This window comes from Hylobates moloch, unplaced genomic scaffold (genome assembly GCF_009828535.3).
Source record: "Hylobates moloch isolate HMO894 unplaced genomic scaffold, HMol_V3 SCAFFOLD_43, whole genome shotgun sequence".
Taxonomy (NCBI): Eukaryota; Metazoa; Chordata; class Mammalia; order Primates; family Hylobatidae; genus Hylobates; species Hylobates moloch.
In genome coordinates this window covers 837,543-855,812 of record NW_026652318.1, presented here as the reverse complement: position 1 = coordinate 855,812, position 18,270 = coordinate 837,543, and the positions used below count along the sequence as shown (strand labels likewise).

Below are 18,270 nucleotides of genomic sequence, written 5' to 3'. Positions count from 1 at the left end.
CTAATGTTATGTCCACTTACAAGTAGAGACAGTAAAAGGATGAATGCCCCAATCTTTAGTGACATTGCAGCTGATTTATAAAAGAGAGGGCTACACTGCTACGGAAACTTAGCTTCGAAGAAAATGCAATGTATCTGCAATTAGGTGTTCATTTTTTACTACATTTTATTAAAACCTGCTTTATACTTTCAACTGCTTGTAGGCACAACTTCTGCAAATTTAAATATTTGAGCTTTACAAAAACATACACATGCTCAGTTTTTTAAGTAAACCTGTAAAATACCCAGACAGGCAAATGTTCATTGTTTAATTAGCACTGGGATTTTACAATATAATGTTTGGTATTTATAAGGCGTTGTTAACATGAAAGTCAACCACTGGCTTTGTGAAAAATGCTATGTCACTATTCAGAATATGCTGGGTAAATTAACTTGCCTAGTGAAAAGCAAAATGTTAAAGAACTTCTGGTTCCATAATCATATTATATGCACTAAACTATATGCATGAAAGTTCTTTGCATGGATTAATGGGGCTTACCCTTGTTGCACTCAAAATCTGAGATATCTAGCCCTGCCACTATTGGCTACTTACCCTCATTAATATCCCACTTGAGAAAAATTGTGAGAATATACTGTGTCAGTATCTGTAAAAAGAGAGAAAACATGTTTTTGTTTTTTTTTTGAAGGGGGTGGTGTGGGAGTGGCCCTTTAACTCTATTTGGATATCTGAGGATGTACACAATTCTAATTTAATTTTCTGGTCAGCAAGTTCCCCACACAGAAATCACTTTGAGGTTTACAGAAGAACTGTAATATTATTTTATAATGCGATTGTCTGTCATTATTTCTAGATACGTACTTCATGGTTAAATTCTAAATCTGAAAATGCTAGTGGGAGATATCAAGAAATTCTATTTGATTACTAGTACCTGTATTCTAACAGAGTTTGAATTTTTTGCCCGAGTATCAGAATGATGGAAATTTATCATTTTTTTCAGTTGTTCATTGTGTATCCAATCCAGCGAACTGCTGTATGTATAGAGGAGCTGAGGTGCTGTCTAATGGGAAATGTGATTTGATTTATTTGCTTAGAGTAATAAAAGCATTTTGTGCATTCAATCTCACAATAGATTTTATCTGATCTTTCACTGTGAGGCTTATGTATATTTTCCATATATGTAAAACATGCACATGTAAAATATATGTGACCATAAAATAGGCAATAATCATCTAAATAAAAATTATATTGGCAGCTAAGCTGCACTGAATACTCACTCAACAGAAATAGTAGTGATCAAAAGTCTGAGGTTTAAATTGCAATCCAAACATTTTCTATCAATGGAGATTACTGAAGATATCACTTCTCACTGGGTTTTAGAACACTCTGCACTAAGGTTAAGGCTTCACAAATTCACTTTTAAAAACTTGCAAATCAAAACCAAATATAAATATTATGGCTTAGCTGTGGGAACAGTTTTTTATATGCGAATCTGTCATGGTAAATATACTAATGTTATTTCACAGTTATGTCCTTAAAAAAATTCCACACACTCTTTTCTTTTCTCTTCCGAAAAGAATTCCCTGGCAGAGAATCTATCATTCCAAAAGGTAACGTGGGTACCAGCCATCCCTATATGGAAATCTCAGGCAAATTAGAAACCCTGTGTCTGGCTTCCCACTTTAAGAACTGTCACTTCTTCATGAGGAGAGTGCCAAAGCCATGAGGCAGATGTCAGAGCCTGCAGGAAACTTAGCCATCTGCAAAGCCATCCCTCTTTGACAAATGAGCAAAATGAGCATCTATCTAGGCCTGGATAGATGATGAAAAAAACTTGCCCACACTCACACACTGCTAGTTGATGGCAGAACCAGGCCTAGAACCCAAGTATTTTGTGTTCTAGTTCAGTGCTCCTTTAGGTAGATTTTTTTTTTTTCTTTTTAAGCTTTAAAGTTTTATGCAGAAATTGTGAGAATGTTGAAGTTGTTAAAAAACTGAAGTATTAATCCAAACTCAGAAATCAAACAGGGATAAGTCAGCAAAAAGATATACTGAAAATTCATGAAGGCCAACGAGAAGTTAGCCTCTATCATCTCCCTAAAAACTTAAACCAACCCCTCAAAAGACCCTCCTAATCTATTAATTCCTCTGCTTGGGAGTCCCAAGGAAGTGAAAGAGAATCCCTTAGAGCTCTAATAGATACATCTATAAATTGGTTTTCTCCATAAATGTACCCATACATGGATCCTTCCATCCTGTCTCCAGAAGCAGCAGTGACTGGCATGCACACTGAAAACAAAGAAAGAGGGCAGGCAGGAAGGCACAGCAGGTACATACTGGCAGTGGCCTGATGTCTGCCCTTTACTGTAACTGCTCAATGCCTTTCATTGCCTCACATACATTTGATCGGTAACTACCAAGATGTGCATTTACATGTGTGAGATATTAAAATGATGGTTACATGTATACCTATGTACCAAACCTGCATGGTCAGCACATGTATCCCAGAACTTAAAGTAAAATAAAAAACAATTTGAAAAAAAAAAAAAGATGGTTAATGTAAAATAATATAATAAAGATTATGTACTTCATCATAGGATTCTTATAAAGAAGTGTAGGGAAAATACAAATTTTAAAAAGCAAAGTTTAATCATACTTATTAAGCAAGACTTTTCACAAGAATTGAGTATAAATTCTATCTCCATATTTCAGTTAACTTCAAACCTTGTTTCAAATTATCCTTTCCAAGTTTCAATAATATCAAATAGGACAACCAGTAAACTTTTACTGCTTAAGAATATCAATCCAAGATTTTTATTAAGTTAAAATGGAGGAACTAAAAATAGGTAAATGAAAATGTAACACTTTAGTGCTATTTATGAGTATGAACAAAGGAATTTAATCACTTTGAATCCCAATTACAGATGAATCTTTTATTTCATGAGTGCTGCGTATGTGGTCTTTTTAAGACAAAAATTCTACAGCATGGTTTTACTATCTAAGTCAGATTGAGTAGGTCGCATCTCTGTGTGCCACACAGAACTTTTAGACGAGAGTAGAGGGGAAAAGGTTCTGCAATTCTTCACAGTAAAGTACTCACACAGTAAATCCTTAACGAAAACTACTGAACTGTGAGTATATGCCTTATAATCTTATGCACAGAAATGTATCTATTAGTACAGAAAGTTGGTTAAAAACAGAGTGCTGCAGGAAAAATTCACAACAGTAAACAAATTTTGCTCGCTCATTTTCCTACAAATCTTCAGTTTATTAATTCAAGAGAAACTATATTAGGAATATTCGGCTGATACCCCTATTTCACTACCTCATCTAAGCTACACTGTATTATACCAAGAATGGTGGCAATTTTTTCCCCATCTATATAGGCACTGCCATCTAGTGGCAAGTTTTCACCAGCAATTTTAAAAGATAGTGGCCCAACTCTGGTAACAAATAGTAGAAACTGATGGTTTGTCAAATAAGCAAATGCATTTATTTGATACACAAATTCCATGCCACCAGTCAAACTATGGTCTGGCTTTTTTTTTTTTTTTTTTTTTTTTTAAATCAACAGTAAAGAAAACTTTTTGGGTTTTTTTGTTTCTTTTTTGAGATGGAGTCTCACCCTTGCCACCCAGGCAGTGGCACGATCTCGACTCAGTGCAACCTCTGCCTCCTGGGTTCAGGCAGTTCTCCTGCTTCAGCCTCCCGAGTAGCTGAGATTACAGGCGCCCACCACCACGCCGGGCCAATTTTTTTATTTTTAGTAGAGACAGGGTGTCACCATGTTGGCCAGGAGTTCAAGAAAAGTTTTTAAAAAATAATAAACCTCTTAAGTGTTACCCTAACTGTACCTTGCAGTGAATGTTGACTTCTCTAGTCACTCCACATTATCCAGTGATGGCACCTAGATAATAATGCACCAAAGAAAAGTAAAGAATTGCAGACTTCTAGAAGCTACGATGAGATATAATTCTCAGTTGCAGAAAATGATCTGGGTCATTATGCAAATGCATTCCTGCCTGTTTTTCTTCCAAGTTCTTGGATGGAGCCCAAAACATCTCACAGCATGGAAGTGGAAGTTAAACTCCTGAATATTTTTTATAAAATTATAAAGAAAAGAACTAATAATATGTACGAAACTCACATTAAATTTAGAAGTGGATACTAAAGATTAGGACTATATTTCCTTTGGGGTGCTGCTTGTAGGAAATTACTGAATGACAACTGCTATCACCTGTGATTTCATATCCTTTTAGCTGATATTGCTAAAGAGCTTCCCAAACTTTTTCAAGTCATGGCATACACAAGAAATGATATCTGTACATACACGGGTAAAAAAAAATGCAAGAGATTGCTCTCAGCTGGATCCCCAAGGGCTAAAGAGATAAATATTTTGCTCACAATCAATGGGAACCTGTGTGAACTAAAGAGTCAAATGTATGAAAGTCCTCATGGAAAAATGCTGACAAGCACTAAAATCACTGTAAATTCCTTGGAGAGTTCTCAGAATTGCAGAAGTTCAGAAAAATTACTTTGGTCTTTTACATGTCAATATTCAGGAAAGAGGTTCTTTCTCTCACTTAACATTCCTCCAGGGTGTGAGACCCTGGTCAAGGAAAACAATGATTCCTGTGTCTCAGTAAGTCAAACCAACATGGCAGGGTCAAGTTGACCTCCCTGGCCACTCAGGGCCAAAGCCATACAGCGGAACAGTGTGTTCTTTAACCTCGTAGGACAACTCTCATATGCCTGGGCACTATTTTTAGGTTACTACCTTGGCTGCCCTTCTTTAAAAAAAAAACAAAAACAAAAACAGAACTTTTCCACAAGTTTCTCTTCCTCAAGTTGGAAAATGGGAGAAATGTTTTTAATTTTGTGTTATTTAAGATCACAAATTCAAACACTTGTAAACATTAAGCTTCTGTTCAATCCCCTGGGAAGAGGATTCATTCTGATATTTATGGTTCAAAAGAAGTTGTAATATTGTGCTTGGAACACAGAGAACCAGTTATTAACTTCCTACTACTATTATATAATAAATAACAACAGCTCGGCCGAGGTTACTTTGACCTCTGACAGATCAAGGAAACAAGTTATTTTCTCCTCTTGTGATTACAGCACATTGCAAGACATTTGTTTCCTTTTAATAAACGTCCTGGTACTCTGAGTTTCCCTTTTAATTCACTTAATTTCAACAATCTGTCAAAAACAGCCAATAAACAAATACTGAATTACATTCTACTGGGTTTTTTAAAGGCTCTAGACTATAAAAACATCTTGTGTCTCCCACCCTGACCACCCTGCTACTTTTCCATATACCACAGGCCACCCATAGACACAAAGCCAGGGGGTGAGGCTGACATGGTCTATTTGGAGCCAGTAGACAGGAGGGCGATGAGTCCTGATGAAGCACTTATGGACAAAATGTAGTTCCTGTAAGAAATTTAATGTTATGGAAAAATGAGTAACTTCAAATTAGTTTTTCGAGAAAATAAAGAGGCCACCTCTTTGGAATGTACTGCTTCCTTCCTGACACTTGGTGTAATCATAATGATGTGCAGCCCCATTGTCTGCGAACACAATTTGCAAGACAGAAAACCAAAAAAAAAAAAAAAATGGAAAACATTCACAGGAAATGTGTTCCAATTTAGAAAAAAAACACTTAAGACAGAAACCTAGAACACATGATCACAAAGAATAATCTGAATTCCATTTAACCTTCACGAAAAGAGTTGATCAAAGAACATGGAGAGAAAAGGGATTTGTTTTCCTTTTCTCCCCCTAAGAGCAATGGAAAAATAAGTCTTCCCTGCAAATCAGTGTTTTGCTGCAGTTGGCTTGCAACAGCAAGGAGGTTCTAAAAGTTCGAAGCTACTCCCAGCCTCAGAACTGTACAATTTTCAGCAAACCACTCCAGCATTCCCAGAAGGTACACGCTGGAGGGTATCTGATATTTTATTACATCATAATCACCAATTGTTAAAATCTTGGCTGCACATTCTTGGATAACACCTTTAATAAATTAATAAGAGAAGACTGATTCTTGCCCAAAAGCTCAACTTAACAGCAGCTTGAAACACTATTAAGATACACTGGAATGAACCTATTTAACTGCATTGGCCATCCACCCAACCCCCAGAGCCCAAAAATAACAGATACAGGGGCTTATTATTTCAGAAGCTATCAAAAATGACAGGTTTGCTTTGGCTCTTTGGAGCTTTTTTTTTAAGGAGGCAAGGACACAGATTCCCACAGACTACTTTATAATACTTTATCATACAGTCATAATTCATAAACTTAAAAGAATCTTAAACCAATAGCTGTTATTTTAAACGTCCAGAAAGTTATCTAAAGTCAGCACTATTTAATGGACTGACTCCCAGAGCAGTTTTTCTTTCCACTAAAATATCCAGACAAGTCAAAACCAAAACGAACTACTGTTTCTTGACTTCTAAAAAAGATAACCTTGAAAAGGATACACTGTGGGGTTGAAGTTCTTCAATATGAAGAAGGAAGCAACAATGACCACAACCAGGAACAGAGTGTTGTTATAGAAGATGGAAAATGTTGTAGCTTCATAATCAGCAACTTCATTCTTCTTCCACAAGATTCTAGAGACACAGAAACAAGTCAAACAAGCTTATAAATATGATTTTAAAAAAACTTTAAGAACCAAATGGCTCTAGTTCATCATAAAACAAGTTTTTCCTTGAGTGTTCTAGGGTAAGAATGTGTTTGTAATATTAAATTTAGTCAGAATTGTCCCCTTTCTTCCACTGAAAAAAAAAATGTCACTCTATGATAGTGAAGAAAACATCATGCTGGTTATGTTACCATTTTTCCCAGGCAACCAGGGTTATGGAAGAAAGGACTCATTAATGGCAACCGGCACGGTTTCATCAGCAGCTACGTCAAATATCTCTCTCTTGGCCCTTACCTAAAACTCACATTCCATGATTAGCAGCCTGTGGAGTTTCCTTGGCTATACCTTGGGCTTGAGGCTTTCTATAGCCTACGGATTTCAGACTTCAATATCACACCTTCAGAAGACAATCCCAATGACAAAAATTACCTGTGGTCTCACACAAGTAGGCTATTGTTAGCCATCTTTATTAATTCAAACAAAAAAAAAGCGCTTAATCATTAGGAGGACTTTTTAATGCCTGCAAAATCCTTCTACTTTTTATTCTATTTTACTTGTTCTGATAGTTTATCTTATTAATTTACTAGTATTTCATCCATCTTTTCTTTTACCCCTTCACACAGGCAAAAGGAAGTTATAGGATGCCTGCGAATAAGGGAGCCTTCATTCTTGTTGGTTAATTAACTTTGTAAAGCAGTTTTTAAAAGGGTAGGTTGTGACCCATTAGTGGGATGTGAACTCAATCAAGTGGATTGAATGCCCACAGAAATTGAGTGGGTTGAGACCAGCATTTTAAAAAAATGAAATAGGAAAGAACAGAAACACATCAGCAGCACATTGCACAGAGTAGGGTAATTATTGTTTTATGAAACATGTGCATGTGTCCACGTGTGAGTTTATTTGGTCAAAAGGTAAAATACATATTTTTTACTGTAGGTCATTATCAAAAAGGTTGAAGGCCACTATTGTAGACACTTCGTCCCCCAAAAAGATAAACCTACTCTGGAGTCAGATGACACATCCCCTCAACCCTAAGGACAGCACTTTAAGTAAGTCAGTGGTAACTGACACATTTTATTCATTAAATATACTAATCCAAAGACAACAAGTTTTGCTAGAAAGGAGCTAAATGAAGGCTAATTAACATCTTATGCTCATCTTAAGAAATCTGTAGTCTCTAACAGATGCCATATTTCCTCAATTCTACAGACACCATCAACTTAATAACTCTTCTATTTACTGTAAGTTTGGAAGAAGGGAAGGACATTACATTAAGTGCAGCCATCAACTATAAAACACCTTCTAATTTCATAGAAGCTTAAATGTAAATTTTTAAAAAACGTGAGATGGAGTTCCAGGAAACATATCATTCTAACACTGATCAATGAGACCAGCCTAGTAAGATGCATAGTCTCAACATGGTTTAACACTAGAACGAACACTCAGGACAACTGCCTCCATTTTTAAGACTCTGGCATGAGACCCAGTGAAGGCAGGTTGCTTACGTAGGTTATTAGCCTGACTTTACTCTAGATGATAAAATTATCTCACTTGCATCACAGTGCTTCTCCTTAACTTCTTTTCTGTCAAGCCCTAAATAAGAAGTGATATGGTTTGGCTCTGTGTCCCCACCCAAATCTCATCTTGAATTGTAATCCTCACATGTTGAGGGAGGGACCTGGTGGGAGGTGACTGGATCATGGGTGCGGTTTCCTCCATGCCATTCTCGTGACAGTGAGGGAGTTGTCACAAAATCTGATGGTTTAAAAATGGCAGTTTCTCCTGCGCTCACTTGCTCTCCTGCCACCTTGTGTAGAAGGCACTTGCTTCTTCACCTTCCACCATGATTGTAAGTTTTTTGAGGCATCCCCAGTCACGCAGAACTGTGAGTCAATTAAATTTTTCTTTATAAATTACCCAGTCTCTGGTAGTATCTTTATAGCGCTATGAAAATGGACTAATACAAGAACCATTTTCAAAAAAGTTTTAATGAAAGAAGTGGCCCAATCCTTTAGATTTCCCTAGATCCCAATATGAGCATGTGTTAGTTACATCAGTGTATAAAGTCAGGACTGCCTGACAGCCTTTAGAACTTTTTCTGAGTCCACCCATATGCTGTTTTTTTCTGTTTCTGTTTTAAATTTAGGACCCCCAAATGCCCTCATTGCCAATGGTTCTGCCTAGTAGAAGACATTTTCTTCCTAGTAGGAAACCTGGTTTGGGACAGGACTTCCCAATATCTTAAGGATGTTTTCAGGAAGAGCTTCCTACAATAGAAAAGTTGAGACCAAGCAACTGTTACATTCAAATAATGTCAAATGATAGATCACCTGTAAATCAAGAAGAAACCACACTCGCACTCTGGAATGAATGTTAATGAATCTCACATTCTCCTCTGCTTATTTCCATCCTTGGATAAATGAATATTTTAAAGTACTTTTAAGCGGCATGGAGTATATATTCCAAATGAATGTAGACAGAGCTTTGAGAGATACACATCTAAGCAAAGAAATGTTGATAAGCCTTCTCCTTATATCAAATCTCCTGGAACTCTTTCAGAGAGAAACAAGCTAGATCTTAATGAGAGGCTCTCGTCCCAGTTATCGAGGTCAATCAATACAGTACAAACTGTATCCCGTATGGCTTTTATGGTGGAAATAAAAACAGCCAAATTTCTACCAATGAAAAGAAGAGAAATTTTATAATGTTCTGACACTCTACACTTATATATATCCATGAAACCTCCACCTCACCCCACTTTGAAATACCTAATCCAGCAAATGGCAAAGGTTTCATTCCCAATTTCAACTGATTCACTAGTAGTGACTAGCTGAACACTAAACTGAGAAAGATTCTGAGACATAACCCAGGATTGAGAACAAGTGCCAGACCAAATCTGTCCAAGACTGCAGTGGGCAGAGGAAACCCATTTATTATCCCTGACATAATTAATCACTGAAAACCTTTAAAAGCTGTAACAAACATTTTGAAATTTAGGTAACTATGCATACCCTAGTTTAAGAAACACCATTGTAATGAAAAATTCAACAAAAAGTTTTTTCTAAAACAGTGATCTAGATTCTCTAACCTTGATCCCTATGCAAAAAATATGCAATTGGAAAGCTATGTAACCCGACCTCATTAAAGCTGCTCCAAGCAGAAAGGCCTCCATTGTCATAATACTGTGCCTTCAGTTTTATAAAGGAGCCATAGGAGATAATCATTTTAATAATGTTTTGGCACCTTTCCAAAACCACTATAGAAGACATTGTTCATTAAGTTACTCAGTGTCCCTTAAATAAGGATCCACTTGATAAAGTATTTCCAAGATCCAGTGCCAGGAAAGTTTCTTTTCAGAAAGACTTGCATGCTGCTTCTCGTCAGACAATGAAAGCTATGTGACCTCAGATGCTTCCCCTGACACCTGGAAACCCACAACTAAGTTCAGTGCTCAGTTGCTGTAACTAACTCTAAGGTACTTGCTCATCCACCTTTTCTTCCTTTTAAATGGTTTCTGGTCCTTTAAAAGTGTGTTACTTGTTTTATATGCATTTTAAGAAAACCGTATTAAATACAGAAAATATATTATATGCACTTTAACACGAAGTTCACACAAAGTCTTTCTGGAGCAAAGTGGGGTAAAAAATATGTTCCAACAAAGCACCTTCTTGATACTGAAACAAAAGATCCATGAAAACAAGCAAACTCACAACTGTTAATCTATGTGGCAATTCTTCAGCACAAGTTTACACAGGGACTTCTGCTACTCAGATGTTAAGATTGTCCAATAAGCTTTCTAAGAGCAGCTGGCAGAAAAAATTGGGACTAGGGGCTAACAAATGTGGCACAGAATTGGGCAACAGGAGAAAAACCCAGTTATTTTCTTTTTCCCAACCAATACAGATAACTAATTACTGGATATCCCTCAGGAAGCTCAGGAACAGAAATACCACCACATAGACATGCTAACACATAAACCCTTCAGACCCAGAGGGGTTAGGCGATATGTTCAAGGTTGTACACCTATTAACAGACAAAGCCTGCTCTGTACAAAGCTCTGTTGCCTCCTCGATTCCAGCAGACAGTTACAAGTACAAGCTCTCAAGTCAGACTGCCTGTGTTCTTATCATGGATCTACCATGTACTAATTCAGGACCTTGGGCAAGTTACCCAAGCTTTCTGTACCTTTGTTGCCTCAGGTATAAAAAGGGGATAAAAATAGTACCTACTTCACAGGGCTCTTTAGAGGAATAAATCAACTATTGTACAGCACAGATAAAAGTATCTGGTTGTAATAAAAACTCTAAAAGTCACCTATTACTATTACTATTTCCATTACAACTACTACTACAATTCCAAAATTTACCTCAGACAATTCCAAAATCCACATTCTTTAAGCAAAAATCAAAAAATTTTCTTCAAAGTACCCCCTTTTATGATGGCCATACTTTAAACAGGAGTCAAACCTTTCATCTTTCTCCTTCCGAGACATCTTTCTATTATCAGCTTCAGAAAGTTTTCGAGTCACTTCTTTGGAAACAGCATCCTCCCTCTTCTGTGCTACTCTGGAAGAAAAAGAAAAAAAGAAAGTTTCCATATGCGACAGAGGTGAACATCACTCTCTCTCAGAAACACACCATACTCATATTTCATACTGGCAACAGAATGATATTTCGCATTTCAAGAAAAGAAGCTGAGCAGAAAGTTCCAAGTTTATTTTTTATTTATTTATTTATTTTTTTTTTTGAGAAGGAGTCTCGCTCTTTCACCCAGGCTGGAGTGCAGTGGTGCGATCTCGGCTCACTGCAGGCTCCACCCCGCGGGGTTCACGCCATCCTCCTGCCTCAGCCTCCCGCGTAGCTGGGACTACAGGTGCCCGCCACCTCGCCCGGCTAATTTTTTGTATTTTTAGTAGAGACGGGGTTTCACCGTGTCTCGATCTCCTGACCTCGTGATCCGCCCGCCTCAGCCTCCCAAAGTGCTGGGATTACAGGCGTGAGTCACCGCGCCCGGCCTGAAAGTTCCAAGTTTATTACACTGCACTAGCCAAAAGAGAAGTTCGAGAAATGTCCAAGATGTGGTTTATTAGTGACGTGTTTGATTTCCCCTTAAAAAGAAGAATTTCCCACAGTTTAGGAATTAATGTGGTTAATAAAGTCAAATGCTATTAACACAATTTAGTTAAGAATCATTTTAACTACAATTTGTTTTAACCTATCATCTAACTGTTCAACAAATAAATTTCATAAGGCATTAGTAAATGATGTATTATTTCAATTCCAAGTACATAACAGGAGTGAAAACTAGGCTTAAACAAAGTGGAAATAATAGCTGTAATATCTTAAAGTAATTATTTTAACTTTACTCCAAAGGACAATTTAAGCTGGGTGTGATGGACAGAAAGCCCCAGGTCATTCAAGGCAGGAATTTTCAATCTTTCTTCAACTACAAGGGTGTCTGGGATACAAGTTCAGCACAAATTGCAACTGATTTTACCTATCTTTTTACCTCTCTCCATCTTTAGCTCTCTCACTCAAGAACTGAGTTAGAATTGACATTGTTATTAATAAAAAGAAAACGTTTAGTCAGTTTCAAATAATGTATTTTTTAAAAGGTTTACAAAGTTACTTTTTAAACCTTGTTACCCCACATAAATTGGTAACTGGAAAGAGGAAAAAATAGTTCTAAAAAAAACACAAAACACACACAATTAAGAGGAAATCAATTCTGAAACCTAAAGAAAAAGGCTGCTAAGGGGGCAGACAGCTGTCTTTTTAAGAGACACTTTAAGACACTAAAATGAACTTTTTACTCCAAAGATCCAACTTCATTTGATTCATTTCATTATATAAAAACTATCTTTTTTCATGTTTCTTGCATTTCAGATCACTTGGCTCCAAAGGCAGAGATTCTTCTCTCTGAACCTCTTTAGCAGACCAGGCACTAAATATGTTTCTTCGTGAGAACAGGAAAAATAAGAAAAATTAAAAATAAATAATGTGTTTCTTGAACTTAACATCAGGCAACTTCTTTTTCTACAAAAGACCAACTGAAAAGAAATGGACACAGTTTACTGCAGAAACCTTTCTTAGCTTAATATAAAAAATATATATACACACCCCAACTATCAAGGTGTTAGGACACAGGAATAAACTACTGCATTTTCAAAAGAGTTGGTTGTCACTATGTATCTTTAGGACAGTCAACCGATTGTCCACATGACAAATCCTCATGAAGACATTACACCAGATAACTAAGCAATTTCTCTTCTAGGTCTAGAATTTTATCCTCACCTACCAGAGGCATAACAACCACACTGCAGGTTTACTGCAACTCAAGAGGAGGAAGCCCTCCCCTCTGTCTTAGAGCTCTCAGAAAATAAACTTCACTCAGTGCTGAACACTCTAAAACAAAATAGAGGTCACGCTAGTGACCTAGCACTTAGTCAACTAAGATAACCCATAAAATCAATTGTATTTTTCTTCCTTTACTCTTTCTCATCAGTATGTCAGAACACTTCCAAAATTAAAAATAAAAAAAGACACCACCTGATTTCTTAAAACATCTTTGCAAACATCGTTTAAATTATGCCAAGTTAAAAAACAAAAACAACTTCTAAGGGCTCTCTTAGCCCCAACCTCTTCAACCCTGCACATAAACATTTATTATGTGCCAGACTCTATGCTTAACATGTCACATGTATGATCATAATTAATCCTCACCACCCTCTGAAATTCCACTAGCATCCCCAATTTATAGCTGAGGAATCTGAAGTCTACATAGGTAAAATTAGGCCCACGGCCATACATTTAAGAGTGGCAGAGCTGGCACTGGAACCCAGACTGTCGACTCTGAAGTCATCTTCCTTCTACTGCCAACAGCTACCCACACTCAGCATCTTGCTGGATCTTAGAACCTTAACCATCTTGCAAATCTGTAGGAGTTTCAAAGTTAGTATCATATTTAATATAAAGCCAAAACTATGACTTAGAAAAAAACCTCCATTCTGAGTCTATTAAGTCAGTAAGTCATTGAAATTTTACTGAACTAAATGTACCATTAACTGTTTTAAGGAGTATAAAATATGGCGGGTGTCTTCAAGAAGCCTAAAGTAGAAATGAGAAGGTAAAAAGAACATGACTTTGATTCTAAAGAGATGAATGAAAAATGATATGAAGAATAAGTAAAAAATGACAAGTCTCAAAGGGACTGAGTTCCAAGAGTATTATAAAGGATGGGTCATACAAGATGCCCACTTGTGAGGGCTTCCCGATGCACAGATGGCCATGCCTCACAAGAAACAGTCCCATACAGTGGAGGCCCACATGAGCTGAATCCTGGAATAGCAGCTGATTGAGGGGCTGCCAAGCAGAAAGATAACAAAGATAACCCAACTTCTCTGCTGGTCCATCAGAACAGCAGCCACGAAAGCTGAGCTCCTTTGTGTCCAGAACAATAGGGAGGAAACTGCTAAAGCCACTTCGGCCACTGAGGCCATTTTGGGCCATTTCTTAAAATAAATCCCTGTTAACTGAGATCATCTCAACATGTTTCTATTCCTCATTCCCCGAAAGAGTCTAACACAGGGACAACAAAGCAAAGGAATGATCAAAATCAGGAAGGATTTCTCTGGAAAAGATTCCTAGGTCTCAAAATAAAACACAGGTAAGAATGGAAAGGAAGTAAGTTAATCCTAAACGGGGGAGGGCACAAGACATATTCAAAGGATGATGTGAGGGCTGAGTCAGAAGGGTTAAAGCCTAATTCTGAAAGATGAGGCCAGACTCATAGGAAGGAAGCAGATGACTTGCATTCCAGGGGTCTAGAAGAATTTGGCTTTAATACATTTAAAAAAAACAGGCCATGGCTGGACGCGGCAGCTCACGCCTATAATCCTAGCACTTTGGGAGACTGAGGCAGACGGATCACTTGAGCCCAGAAGTTCAAGACCAGCCTGGGCAACATGGCAAAACTCCATCTCTACAAAATATACAAAAATTAGCCAGGTGTGGTAGTAGTGCGTGCCTGTAGCCCCAGCTATTAGGGAGGCTGATGTGGGAGGATCACTTGAGCCCAGGAGGCAGAGGTTGCAGTAAGCCAAGATTGGGCTGCTGCACTCTAGCTTGGGCAACAAAGTGAGAATCTGTCTCAAAAAAAAAAAAAAGCCATGATGAGTTATGAGAATGACATGATAAAAATGATGTCACATAAGGAGAAATACATACTCTTCACTGGATAAAACAAGGAAAACACCTGCACCTCATATGGATGCTATAAGGATTACATAGGGTAATGTGCTTCATATAGTGCATGGCAGGGTGGGCCCTAAACTTGTTTTAAAAGACCAGATGGAGGTTGTTACAGCAACACAAGTAAAAACAGTGTCCAAACTAGAGTGAGAACTATGGATGAAAAGATAACGCACATACAAAGTATGTTCGCACTTCAAGTCTCAGTGAAATTCCAATTGCCTTTTAAGAAATTACTTCCAGGCCGGGCGCGGTGGCTCACGCTTGTAATCCCAGCACTTTGGGAGGCCGAGGCGGGCGGATCACGAGGTCAGGAGATCGAGACCACGGTGAAACCCCGTCTCTACTAAAAATACAAAAAAAGTAGCCGGGCGTGGTGGCGGGCGCCTGTAGTCCCAGCTACTCGGAGAGGCTGAGGCAGGAGAATGGCGTGAACCCGGGAGGCGGAGCTTGCAGTGAGCCGAGATTGCGCCACTGCACTCCAGCCTGGGCGACAGAGCGAGACTCCGTCTCAAAAAAAAAAAAAAAAAAAAAAGAAATTACTTCTAAAGCAATACAGCACCTAGGTGACCCCATCAAGGAAGGAGGGAAATAATCCTGCTATCCGTACCCAAGTATCACAGTGTACCTGAAAGCAACATCAAAGGGCGTCAATTAAACAATTTATACCACTTCCAATGAGACAATGAGGACCATGACACTGAGAAATAATAAATGTTACCATCTTTCCTAAATCTAGATGATCCTGCATTTTAACCTCTATGAAACTAGAATATTTAATTGCTTATAATTAAGGTATAAGTTTATTGTGGTGAGGCTTGAGTTTTCTTCTGTAAAAGCTGTATTTTACAATATGTGTGATCTTAGAATATGTTAATCCTTTACATTTTATACACTTGTATGAAAACAAATGTAATTAGCATTGAAAATGACAGAGAGTTTAATTAAAAAAAAAAAAAAAAAACAGCAATAAAATAAAAAGGCCAGCCTGGTCAACATGGCCTGTCTCTACAAAAAAATTGGCTGAGCACGGTAGCCTGTACCTGTAGTCCCAGCTACTTGGGAGGCTGAGGTGGGAGGATCCCTTGAGCCTGGGAAGGTTGAGGCTGCAGTGAACCATAATCATGCCACTGCACTGAAGCCTGGGCAAGAACTAGATCTTGTCTCAAAAAATAATAATGACAAAAAGATCATTTCTTTAACTTCCAAAAATAGTATGTGAAGAGCCCAGAATAATTCTCTCCACAAAGAATTACATTTAGCTTCTGAAATGTTAATTTACTTGGTGGGTTTTTTTCTCTGATGAACCTCATATTAAGGCCTGTGCTTAAGTGTTCTAATTCCACCCTCAAAACCTACTTCTGTAGCCGTGTCAGAATGATCATTGTCTCTACTTCAGTTAGTTAATAATTCTTCCTAGCATCAATGTTCCTTTCCCCCAAAATATGTTTATTAATACATATATCTCAAATTAATGCTTATTAAAACCAACACACAAATGATCCTTAAGAAGACATATAAAAATACAACATGTAGTACTTTCACTTGAAAAACATACTTACTTGTGCTTGAGAACAAATTTCACATTCTTGTATGCAAAGGCTACCAAATATGTGCTTACTAGGGTCATCACACTATACAAAACAGCAGACTGGATAAGATCCATATGCCATATTCGCCAGTATAACCCTGAATTAAAATAAAGGGGGGAAGAGTACAAAAAGAAACAAAACATTACAACCCCGTAACAAAAGCCTGCGAAATTAATTATAGCTAAGCCTGGTAAAATACCAGGTTATTAGTTATGCAATCCAACAGTATCTGAGGATCTTCAGAAGTGAGATAACCAGTAACAGTATAGTCTCAAGCTTTCCAGTTCAGAGCATTTGAAAAACATCACCTTCCTATTACTAGTCCAGATGAGATTTCTGCTTCTAAAATGAGAACAAACTCTGGCTCAACGTAATCACAAGTCAGACTTCAAATTTCATTCATCAGGGTACTAGCATGCGAAATACAGGCCATTCCAAAATGCCACGTGCAGTCCCAAACCATAGTTTCCTTGCTGACGTGGCTGTTATCAGAACTCCAAGCAGTGCTATGTAGAATTAGTGAGCCATAATATGGCTTCATATCACTTTAATTGCACGCTGGGTTGTGTAAGGACAAAAGAGAAAAATACATTTAGTTTTAAATGCCCAACAACAGTGCAGCAGAAGACAGGAGTTCTGGAACCTTGAGCTCTACTAAAAACGACCTTGTCCAAGTCTGCAGTTTCCCAACCAAGTGAGAATTCTAGAATTGGTCCAGTAGGATTATTAAAAAGTCTAAACATGGTAGATCGCTAACCTCTGGCACTTCAACCTCTCTCTTTTTGCAAAAACCAGGAAAATTATGCAGTGGTGTGAAGTAGCTCACGTAAAGATGCACTTATAATTCAGTGGGTTACTTCATGGTTTCTCACCTAATTAATTTATGCAAAATAAGTAATAATATAAGTTTAAAATTTCGTAACGGCAAGCAACAGTTGTATGGAAAAGGGCACAAACAGTATGCTTGAGTTTGTCTGTTTAAATACAGATTCGGGGCCGCCACCCCAGAACTAGTTAACCACCTTCTCCCGGGGTGGAGCTCGGGAACGTGCGTACTTTTAACAAGTGACCTCCCCGAGTGCTGCACAGGACAATCCCAGGCGACAACACTGTGCCCAAAGAAGAGGCTCCGTTGCTCAAGGGAGCTGGAGAGATTGCCGACCCCCGGCACCCGCGCCTTGCCTGCTCGCCGGGTCCTGCCACGTCCCCGCCCAGCCCGACCAGCCAGCGGCCTGCCTAACCCGCCTCGCTCCCAGCACTCACAGATGGGGATGGCAGACACGATGAACGCGTTCCCGAAGAAGAGCGCAGACGACTTCGCCGAGAGATTGCGGCTGAAATCCTGCAGGAGCAGGTCCTCCTCAGACTGCTGTTTGGAGCTGCCTTTGGGAGCCATGGCGGAGCAGGAGGTGAGAACCGGAAACGTAGAGCCGACCGCCAAGGCGGGCAAAGGCTCCTGACTCCGCCCCTGCGGCCGCCGTATCCGCTAACGACCCGTCAGCGCGGCGCGCGGAGGCGGGACCCGGTTTGGCGAAGAGCAAGCGTCCCCAGGATTGGCCAGCCTGGCGCCGCTAGATAGGCTCCCGGGCGTGATTGGGCGAACGGGCCAGACTTCCGGATTCCTGACGAGCCACGTGACCCGTCCACCTGGAGGAGAGAGAAGGGATTTGTAGTTTAGTCCGTGCTTTAAAAAAAAAAAAATTAACAAAACTTTATTGATATTTCACTTCAGAACTGCTGACAGACTCTTGAGTTCTTAGTTCTTCAGAATTCCAAAATTAAAAGC

General features: G+C 38.6%; 1 protein-coding gene across 3 annotated transcripts; it reads right to left on the bottom strand.

Moving 5' to 3' along the window:
- Positions 1–147: 147 nt before the first annotated feature.
- LOC116463593 (translocon-associated protein subunit gamma) lies at positions 148–17,931 on the bottom strand. Of its 3 annotated transcripts, XR_009212089.1 has the most exons (6): positions 17,748–17,931; positions 16,455–16,581; positions 11,110–11,208; positions 6,480–6,611; positions 1,275–1,383; positions 148–643 (listed from the first exon to the last, which is right to left on the bottom strand). XR_009212089.1 is itself a non-coding variant. In XM_032146783.2 (5 exons), exons 1-5 carry the CDS (start codon positions 17,878–17,880, stop codon positions 1,374–1,376), a joined length of 501 nt encoding a protein of 166 aa, XP_032002674.1. In that variant the 5' UTR covers positions 17,881–17,931; the 3' UTR covers positions 148–1,373. The 3 variants fall into 3 exon arrangements, 2 of the variants coding, with proteins under 2 accessions (XP_032002674.1, XP_032002672.1); XM_032146783.2 differs by having other exon boundaries at positions 148–1,383; XM_032146781.2 differs by lacking the exons at positions 148–643; positions 1,275–1,383 and adding an exon at positions 3,467–5,433 and having other exon boundaries at positions 17,748–17,930.
- Positions 17,932–18,270: the final 339 nt, after the last annotated feature.

What these genes read in the sequence shown, in the direction of transcription:
- LOC116463593 (XM_032146781.2), bottom strand. Translation starts at nt 17,880, where the DNA reads ATGGCTCCCAAAGGCAGCTCCAAACAGCAGTCTGAGGAGGACCTGCTC. An exon ending in CGGAAGGAGAAAGATGAAAG is followed by an intron (nt 6,612 to 11,109) that starts GTTTGACTCCTG and finishes CTGTGTCTCTAG; the next exon opens with AATCTTGTGGAAGAAGAATG. An exon ending in AAGAACTTCAACCCCACAGT is followed by an intron (nt 5,434 to 6,479) that starts GTATCCTTTTCA and finishes AATTTCTTACAG; the next exon opens with GAACTACATTTTGTCCATAA.